Below are 10,447 nucleotides of genomic sequence, written 5' to 3'. Positions count from 1 at the left end.
TACAATGACAATGTCCAACTTCCTGGTGACTATTAAATTAAACTAATGATGATATTATTTTATACAGCATTTCCTACATACAGCAAGATATTTTATAAAGAACAACTGTAAAAGAACTCCTGGTGCTATTTTGGTGTTCATGAATTACTTTAATTAAATTATGAAGCCAGACATGGTACTTTACAATGCTGAATGATTACAATATTTAAACGTGTAAAAGTTGATGCCCTTCATGTAAAATTGAACAGAAATCAAAAGCAATATATAAAAACCTGCCATAAGTTCCTTGTACAGTGAAAACAAGCCGTTCTACCATTGGTTACTCTGTGTCATTTGATGTATGACGCTAGACGTTTAATCAGCCTGTTTCCCTTAAAGCTGAAGTGTGGGTTAACAGGCTACACTTTGTTACTTTCTGTCTCATCATTACCTATACATTACGGTTTATTCGAAACCGTTATGATATATATATATATATATATATATATATATAGATATGTATATAGATATATATATATATAGATATATATTTGCAAGTTGCATTCAAGATATAACATCACTTCAATATATATATATATTGAAGTGATGTTATATCTTGAATGCAACTTGACACCATGTTTATTGAATTATAGATGTGATCACTAAATCATTCAAAAACTGGCAATACTGGTTATGCCTATATCATTCCTTGACAGATTTCTTAAGAGAAACTATCAGTTAGGCGCCTGCTTTATAAATTGTTTTATTGCCTGTTATCAGTGTTGAGAAGCACACACCTCCAGCACTAAAAAATCCTTGACCATTCTGTGCCACGTACACTTACTTTTATCATCTTGTTTTGATGCAGGTTTTACGGCTGGAGATGATTACGAGAAAAGTAGCCTGATCCAATACATGCCTGAAACCTGTCCAAATTCAAAACAAACAAAAAAAAAAACATTTAAGACTGGTTTAAGTTGGATTTAGTAGAGTATATAAAAACTGTATCTCCCAAATAAAAAGGCTTATTGAACCTACTGAAATTATGGTGGATGCTGTCTAAAAATGTACAATATAGCAGCTTGTGTGACCTAAAAATAAGATTTTAAATGATAACTATAGAGATATGAATGGAAATAAACAACGGAACACTTTTATGTAAAAATATAGCCTTGACATTTAATATCAGTTCATATTGCAAGTTTGAAATAACCCTTCTCCTAGAAGGCAGTAATTGTAAAGGGGCAGTGAATGACCAATATGTAAAACTACAAATGAGTGTGACATTCTCTTACTGTATGCATACATACACATCACTATCTAGTTACAAGGGGTTGAACAGGAAACACATTTTTTTTTATTATCCTAAAATCATGAATTATAATAGACTAAATCCATTCATGAAAAAAAGGAAATCGTTATATTTACAATTTAAGTATGGCACATACAGAAAAATATGAAATTCACATATTCTTAGCATACATAAAATAATTACCAGCATTTTGGTAAATAACAATATTTCCAAGGCACAAAATGTTATGTATTCTATCAGGATATCATAAAAGTACTATAAGAGCCAGTGGCAAGCTGTTAAAATACTGTACACTAAAACAAACATCTGATCATAGTCAGGCCTGTTGTAACATTCATGGAACTCAAACTCTCCTTGAAAGAAGAAGAAAACTTGCATAACCTTCGTATTACATGTTACTTTCTGACTTTTTGAATGCTGTTGTGATTCCTTTGGTAGTATAAATATGCACCACTGGTTCGTTCTAAAACATACATACAGCAAACTGCAAACCAAAGAATGGGATGAACATATATATTTAAAGTGTGATTGTTGCACAACTTTAAACTCAACTCTTTTGGTCTAAAGTTCTTAAAATAGGAAATTCTTAACAATTTCAGTGTCTTTACTAAAAAACTTGTCCAGATGGCTATGAGAATGAATTGTCATACTTAGCACAGCCTATTAATAGTACCAAGTTTACAAAGAAAAACTCAATCTGTATTTCTCTGTGCACTCAGATGGCCTCTTGTTTAGTGATGGTTGGTTGATGGATGGAGCTTAGTTGCTTGGGCACTGTGGCTATAACACCCTGAGACATTTTGTAATGATCAGAACCTGAGGCCGTCGGGGAAGATGGGATTGGAGTTTCCGGAGTCGCTGTTTGTAAAAAGAGCAAGAAGATACATTAGTTCAAGGGTCCACATAGGGGTATTATGGAACCTTAAATAAACATAATTTGCATAGCATGATAACATCCGAAAGAAACCATTGGTTGACATGAAATAAGCACGCTTATGAAATTTCTGAAGGCATTAGGGTAGAAAAGCATTACAGTAGCCTGCTTTGACAAAATAAGCCTGATTAGTTTCTACAATTCTGGCAGGGATTACTCCAACACGTCTGTTTGTCCCTGACTACCTGGCTTTCTCATTTGAAGGACCTATATTTTATGTTCAGTTCTCCATTATAACAAATTTTCAATCACGCAGTTCAAGAAGATAGTGTTACTTACACATCTGGCCATTGTGAATTGGAGTGGCCATGCTTGTGGTGACTATGACATTGTTACTGAGGTGCTCCTGGACCAGATGTGGGTGTAGAGAATGATGGGCATGAGGAGCTTCATTAGCTGAACCTGATAGAAAAAGAGAGTCATTAAATCTGTGATTTGGAAGATGGAACTTGTATTTCAGTCTATATGATCTATGTAGGGTTATTAAGAAAGTGGAGTGGCTGCCTTTTTTATCTCAGTCTTCAAGATTATGACAAGCAGTTCCTAAATTTTTTATCATGCATCTCAAGTATTGAACCTTTTGACAGCCATCCAAAGTTAAGGGTTATTTACATTTAGTGCTGTCTAATAACCATGACTTTGCACTGGTCTACAAAGTTTCATTTCAGTAACAGAAATCAGTTACCTCCTAGAAGCATCTCTTGTAGCAGGTTGTCTATCTTCGCCATTCCAAACAATTTAACAAACTGGATTTGCTCGATCATTTGCCAGGTGATGCTCTGCAGCGTCGGCAACAGAAGAAGTAGCTCGCCGAACCGCCCCCGCGAGTCGAATTGCCGGTCATTGATGTAGTCCTCTAAACTAACTTGAATTTGGTATCGCATACGTTTGATCTTGCTTGGGTCGCTTAAACCTTTGGCATCTATGTGAGAAATACCATCACATTAGTTCTGTTTGAAAACTCACTTGACATTCTGCTCTGTTTTGTCTCAGTTTTAGGGCAATTTATCTACCTGGATCGAAAAATACAATGGCCTTCAAGCAGGCATATTCATTGTCATCGATCTGGAGATCCTGGAAGGGAAGCACTAACTCGTCAAGGATCCTTATAGACACACGGCTCACCTCCAATTCGGGACAGTTTCGTGGAATTATGTGATCATTACCTGCAAGAAACATGGAAAATTGTGAAGTAAAACATTAATAAAAGCGCTTGAGTCCAGAAGACTGTCATATCCACATTTCCGATGTGCTTTTAAACTCACCTAATTGTAAAATGTCCTTATACAGCATTGAACGTTTGGCAGCTCCTAGTAGCAGATGTTCTCCAGCATGAGCTCGCAGTAAAGCAACCTGAGACAGATAAACATGCATAGGTTTGGTTAGAGTTCTTTTAATAACCATAATAGCTGATTTTTTTTCACCTTAAATGAGATGGAGATAAAACCAGGTCTGTGTTCATGCCTGTATGTGCATGTGTGTATTCACGTGCATGTGTGTGTGAGAAGATGCAGTTTGAGGCGCTCTCATGCACAGCTAAATCACTGATCAGTTATCATGCCTCAGTGCTCAGCATGTTAATGATTCTGAATGTCTCAAGAAGAGATTTCAAACCAGCTCATCATATTCTAACCTGAACCATCTAAATACATTAACCACCCAAACTGAAGCTCTCTGAACTTTTTTTCCAACTGAGACAAAAATTTGGGCCAACTGATGCAAATATCTAAGAAATGTACATATAGAGAGAGTACATTTTCAGCTAAATAAGAGGTGCTTATCTTACCTGATCATCCAGGGGAAGGTCACAGAATGCTGGGATGTATTTAGCCCATTCAACCAGCACCAGGAGCTGCTGTTTCATAGACTCGCACACATCGGTTATAGTGGCTATCTTCTTTGTTCTGATGTCACCATTCAAGATAGAACCGGGTGATGAGATCTGCATAGTAGGATATGGGAGAATTGTTTTATTTTATTAAATTATTTATTATGTGTACACCTCCTAAATTATACATGCATACACACACACACATAGCAATTATTTAAATGTATAATCATGTTATAAATATAAATCATGCATTATATTTTAAAGGTAAATTTAGTCATTTCTGTGCCTCTAGCTACACCTAATAAAATAACAGAAGTGTTGACTGTTTCCGAACAGGTTTCCAAAACTGCCACTGCTCAGATAGTCATTCTCAAACCAATGCCAATGGTTAAAGGCACAAAATGTAAGAATTTTTTTTAAACAAAATGTCCAAAAACCACCAGAACAGTGTTATATATTTTGCAGACTTGTGTACTTACAATATCCCAAATGTTTTGAAGAATGTTTAAATCGAGAGAAATAAGCAATTTTAACAAGTGACACGGACTGTGTCCACAGTGTCATTGTGTCGCCTGCCAATGATGTCATAACCCCTCAATTTCCGGTTTTGTTTTGCAGAAAACATATGGAAACACCAAAGACGCTTTAAAATGTTTTAACAGTCCGATGACGACTGCACACAGTAGCATTATACCAGAACTTTCAAACGTATCTAGTATAATAAACATCAAACTACGCTACCCAGTCGTTGTTTATTTTGAATATGCGCCCTCTATTGGTGAAAAATTACATATACATTAGTTTTTTATTGTGCCTTTAAGCGTGTGTTGCTGTGTGGTTCTGATTGGGTTGCTCAAACAAATAGGGGAGTGTGTTGCTAGCTGTGCCGAAGTGTTTAGATTTTTTGCAGAGGAATCAACCTACGTCTGAGAATCAATGATGTCTTATTGTCTCTACATTTTGAACTGGGTTGAGAGGACATATTTTAGAGATATTTTTTGAGAACATGTCGCAATTCACCTTGTGGTTTGAACCTATATTTGAATCACACTGTTTACCTGTCTAGAAAGGACATCAGCTTGAATGAGTGCGTTTATGGAGGGTAAACTGCTGTCTTCATAGCTGGATCTTCTGGTGCTAATCCTGTCTCTCTCATTCTGCACAGCTGAGAATGAGAGGAACACCTTTAATTAGCAAATTAACATTGAATTTATTACAAATACACATAGAAGATTTATTTTGACCAATACAAAGAAAAACAGCTCTGAGTAATCCACTGAAACATACTCTTTCATTATCAGTAGCAGTGAATGTCATCCAGTTCTGACAACCAATTGAGATAGCAGAGATGAGGTATATTAGCTGACTTTGTGAGAGGGGGGAGTCCTCAAGGTTGTGCTTTTTTATCAGTGTGGAGTTATGATGGCTCTTAACTGTTTGTTCAGCATAAACCAGACATAGACCTCAGTGCATTGTTGAGTGAACATTAACAAAATGTCTCTTGCTAACTCTCTCCCTGCTGTTGCAACATCTCCCATTTGCGCCACCTCATCCCCTAATCTCCCAAACAGGGCAGGGAGTTTTAGTGTCTATTTTTTTTTACTTCTTTAATAGTATTATGTGAATGAAATCTCACAGCATGAGCAAGTACCTTCCTTCTTCATCCCAGCTCGAAAACATTTCTTTAGTCTGCAGTATCGGCACTGATTTCTCTTGTCTTTGTCCACTATGCACTGTCTGTTAAATCTGTATGGAAGCATAAAGAAGTCAGAGATTTACTTTGACGGTAGATGGAAACTAATTATTGCATTAGGTCTACATTGTTAGGCAAGGGGGTGTTTTTTTTCTGACCTGCAGGAATACATGTGGTTTTTGCGTACGCTGCGTCTGAAAAACCCCTTGCATCCATCACAGCTGGAGGCTCCATAGTGCTTTCCTGTGGCCCGGTCCCCACAGATGGCACATAGGGTGCCTGCCCCTAAATGGTTGACAGCATTCATGTTGGCACTCTCAGCTGACGAGGAGTCTGAAATCATAGGGGATCTTGAATTTAGTGTCACAAGTGTTTTATTTTATTTATTCATTTTTAACTATTCTTTTCAAGCAAAATAAAAAGCGTAAGAAATAAGAGCTGCTTAAAATCAATAAATTAAGTATACTGTATGTGATGCTGTGAAGTACTACTTCTTTTTCCGAATAAGACTGAAATATCTGGGTTGCAGATCGAACCAGTTAGATTCATGATTCCAGACCAGTAGGGGAAAGGTCATGGGGTGAAAAAATACTCATAAAAATGAACATCATGAACATGTGCTGGAAGGGCTGTTTGCTAAGTAATCCAGAAATGATAAGTATTAAACCTGTACAAAAGATACAACAATATCATCTTAGATTATATGAACTCTAATTAGTGTTCTTGATGCCCTACTTAACCATTTTCACACAAATTGTTTTTTACAGTAACATATATGATTAATATGAGTCAGTTTGATTTGATTTTATGTTGACAATTTCACAAAAGATGTGAGAGTTGTTAAATGTTCATTATTCGTTAGAGCTAATCAAAGATAATTACATTAAAAACCAAACAATGATCAAAGGCAACAGTTTATAAATGGCTCATCGGTGTGAGCGATTATGTGGTGATCATCTAAATGGAAAATAATACAACCGTTGTGCTAATATGTGATTTAAAAATGTTATAATTTAAAATATTGGTTATAATACTTCATATTTACAAAAATTATAATTATTTAAATATAATATATATTATTGTCAATCTAACTAAAATGTAAAAAAAATTATAAATTGGACTCTTACTGCTTTACCTAAATATAACTTTACCCTACATATTAGATTACTTGGTCAGGTTGATACTGGTTGGATATCAATTTGTTGCACAAAACCTAGACATGGGAGACTTAGCTGCGAAACATTTACATGACACCCTCTTTGCTCAGTAATCATTCATCCTGGTGTCAAACTTCTCTTGAAATACTATCCAAACAAGTCATTTTATCCCAAGCCACCTGTATGAGAACAAGCAAGAGGAAACGAATGAACCTCTTCTTCTTGTAGAGTACCATGTCTGCAGGACAGAGCATGCTGTGCTTCTTATCTTCTCCTAAAAAATTATTTTGTATTGGTTTTTACAATCAGTTTTGGGTGTTCTGTGCAAAAGGTTACGAACTTGCCAATTGGCACTTAACTATAAGCCTATCAACCCTGTTAAACATCTGCCTCCCACGGTTGACCATATACACCAGCATATATAAGTGACTAAAGGACTCAAAGTTCACTGCAGGTCTGAGCAGATGACTCACCTGTGCTCATCGCAAGCACTTGCATGTTCTCAAACTCCAGGGTGGTGTAGGCAGGGTCCAAGGCCTCGCTATAATCTGCCATCTCCATGTCTACTAGTGGTCTGGACAAACGCATTCTCAGCTACCTGATGCTGGGGTGAAAGACTTGTCCTCTCCACAACGTTTGGACACCCCTTCATAGGCCAAGCCCCTCCTCTTGGAGGGGTAGACACCTTTGAGTGACAGGGGCCATGTCCTTAAGGGCAAAGATGAGGCTTGCTGTGATTGACAGTCTGGGCCTCCTCCCAGGGCACGGCCCCATTCTGAAGTGGGATGGCTCTTATGTTAATGATTAAAGTGCTAAATCAGAGTTGTTGTTTTTTTTCAGAGACTAAGACAAACTGGGTTTTACTGTCTTATTTTTTGTCTCAATGCCCTAAATTTATTACTAGAAAAATATATCCAGTCTCAACACTATGCTTCCTATCTCAGTTCCCCATCAATGGCTTAACGGGTCATCATGAAAAATGACTGTCTGGGTCACTGTCTTGACACATATGAGACAGTATGGAAAAGTGACTCATATTTGACTCTAATATATAAGATAGAAAGTAAGTGGTCCGCATTTCAACATGCAAATTATTTGTTTGCTAAAATTCTAGCCCAATAAACAACAGCAATAACTCACACAGAGTAAAATTTGTGGCCTTTATGTAAAAGAGCTCATTGTTCTGTTGAGCATTCTGCATGTGCACGCAATGCACAACTATGTTACGGCTGTACAGAAGAGATTGTTTACTTCTCATCAAAACTAGCATTTGGAAGGCAGTAAAATATCTGAATTCACAATTAACAAGGGCAGCTGTGTTTGCCAGAAGTTCACTGTTAAAAAAAAACCTTAACACTATTGTTTCTGGTACATTTTAATTTAATATGTCTACAAAAATGAGTAGTTAGTAAATAGTTTGGTTAACAGTCAGTAAATACTTTTTTTAACATTACTCTGTTATATTACATATTATTTTATTCCTTCTCCATTAAAATTTCTAACATTTGTATGGTATGGTGACCTTTTATTGTCTCCACACACTGGCATTCAAGACTTGGAATTCAAACTACTAAGAATAAAGTTTCTTTATTGGCATGGTTCCATTAGGAACATTAACATTCATGGTTCCTTTCCTTTGCACAAAAGATTATTTTCTTTTTCACACTCAGAAGAAAATTGTTCTCTGAAGGACTATTTACCAAAACGGTTCTTCTGTGGCATCATTGTGAAACCCCCTTTTGCAAACTTTTATTTTTAAGAGTGGGATTCTGCAAAGACAGTTTCTAAATGACCTTGAGAAAAGGAAAAAACTGAGGTGATCATCTGTGTACATAATGCTGAATTTGCAGAACAATCTATGTTTTCCTAACTCTTTTTGTAGAGGATAAAACTACTTGTTACTCAAACAGGAAAATTTGATGTTACAGTTAAGCAAATACCAACTTCAGGTACCTACGAATCAGGGCCAGGGCAAACAGACAAAATGTATATTTGAAGAGTAGAAAGCAACAGAACAAACCATGGGTCATCGTTCCTTAGTTCAGACCTGCCCTGAGCCTGTAATATCTCATGTCTACCTGCCTATATAGAAGAAGAACAACTGTATCTATACTGTCAGAGAGAACAACCTAATTATCATTTTGTGTGCTGTGCATTACAAAGCATACATAAATACACTGGAAAAAAAAAAAATCTTAATCTGTATTTAGTATGTTTTTGTACATCTTTAAAAGAAAAATGACTAGAGAACAATTGTGTTGTTTTCATAGAGTAGAAATTTGAGAAACAAGAAATTATTGCCAGTGAGATATTAAACATTGTTTAATATCTCTATGGTACATCCCACCTGACCATCTCTGTGGACTAAAAGTGCTGAGCTGGTTTTAAACCGGCTGGAAAAAACCTAAACTTACAAAAAAGCTGATTTTGAAAACATTGGACACTTGCATATTTATAGAGTTCTTAAAAAATAAAAAGGCAAGAGTGAATTATGTTCACAAGAAGAAATGTTAGTAACTTGTTAGCTCTAACAGGATGATGTTTAACTGGTAGATCTCAAAATAAATCTACTAGATGTTGCAGACTTTATAGCCTATAGATCAGGAACGCTTATTAGTCTTCCTTATTTCTGTGTGAGATGACTTCACTTCTCTAGCAGTTAACCTGAGTAATGACAATCAGTGTACAGGAATGACTCACAATGGACAAATCTTATCGGAGTCACCAATAAATTCCTTATTGCAGCACACATCTCCATGTTTCTGTTATGACCTCTATAAAGTGTAATCTGTAAAGTTATGGCCCTTTCTCACATACACCTCAGCGATCAGAGCAGGCAGGCGTAGATAACTACATTAGATCATTACCTCACATGGGCAAAAGCCTCTTGTTGAACAGACCTATTTAACAGATATGCATCTGCAAAATGTGAGGATGTGGAATAAGAAAACAGTTAGTTTATCGATTTATTCATCAACTGGTTATTTTTATGCCACTCATGTACTTCTATTAACATGGCAGGCCATAGGTGTAAATTAATTATTTGATTTGAAATCAGGATATTTAGAATTTTGAGTACAATATGTATAGATTGATTTTAAGCTTTGTAGTGTAGCAGAGTTTAATGTAAGTTAAATGACCGCATATTAATTGACAGACTGAACTGAATATGTCCTTTTGTAAAGGTTACTTGAACTTTCCCTCTTGTGTAATTACATTTCATTTATATTTCATTATTAATTATAATTTTTTATAGTATTAATCTTCATGTTGATTTAATACAATCTGTTATGCACCAACTGACATGCAGTGAATTATCCAACACTGTCCTTGTTGTTGTTTTTAATAAATAACATTCAACTCACCTGTAATACTTTTGCATACAGTATGTAATGTTTTTACACACTCTCACCACTCATTTCTCCTCCCCTTAAGCACCTGTTCCTAACTGTATCAGTGATGGCAAAGAGACTGAACCCTTAGACCAGACTAATACAACAAACTCAAAGCAACTCTCTCACTATCTGAAAATAACCTGCAT

The 10,447-nt window shown here is 35.9% G+C and overlaps 1 protein-coding gene across 1 annotated transcript; it reads right to left on the bottom strand.

The window, feature by feature from the left end:
- Positions 1-1,978: 1,978 nt before the first annotated feature.
- On the bottom strand, positions 1,979-7,585 carry LOC132129323 (hepatocyte nuclear factor 4-alpha-like). Its single transcript, XM_059540871.1, has 10 exons — positions 7,380-7,585; positions 5,908-6,082; positions 5,708-5,802; positions 5,115-5,221; positions 4,012-4,167; positions 3,491-3,578; positions 3,239-3,391; positions 2,911-3,147; positions 2,505-2,627; positions 1,979-2,149 (listed from the first exon to the last, which is right to left on the bottom strand). The coding sequence occupies exons 1-10, from the start codon at positions 7,492-7,494 to the stop codon at positions 2,007-2,009; spliced, it is 1,392 nt and encodes a 463-aa protein (XP_059396854.1). The 5' UTR covers positions 7,495-7,585; the 3' UTR covers positions 1,979-2,006.
- Positions 7,586-10,447: the final 2,862 nt, after the last annotated feature.

The sequence above is a fragment of the Carassius carassius genome, chromosome 46 (assembly GCF_963082965.1).
Source record: "Carassius carassius chromosome 46, fCarCar2.1, whole genome shotgun sequence".
Classification (NCBI taxonomy): Eukaryota; Metazoa; Chordata; class Actinopteri; order Cypriniformes; family Cyprinidae; genus Carassius; species Carassius carassius.
Note: the sequence above shows the minus strand (reverse complement) of the source record. Positions and strands in the feature narration are given on the sequence as shown.

Coding starts and splice junctions, on each gene's coding strand:
- LOC132129323 (XM_059540871.1), bottom strand. CDS start 7,494: ATGCGTTTGTCCAGACCACTAGTAGACATGGAGATGGCAGATTATAGC. Junction 6,083..7,379: donor AGTGCTTGCGATGAGCACAG/GTGAGTCATCTG, acceptor CTATGATTTCAG/ACTCCTCGTCAGCTGAGAGT. Junction 4,168..5,114: donor CTGATGTCCTTTCTAGACAG/GTAAACAGTGTG, acceptor CCTACTATGCAG/ATCTCATCACCCGGTTCTAT.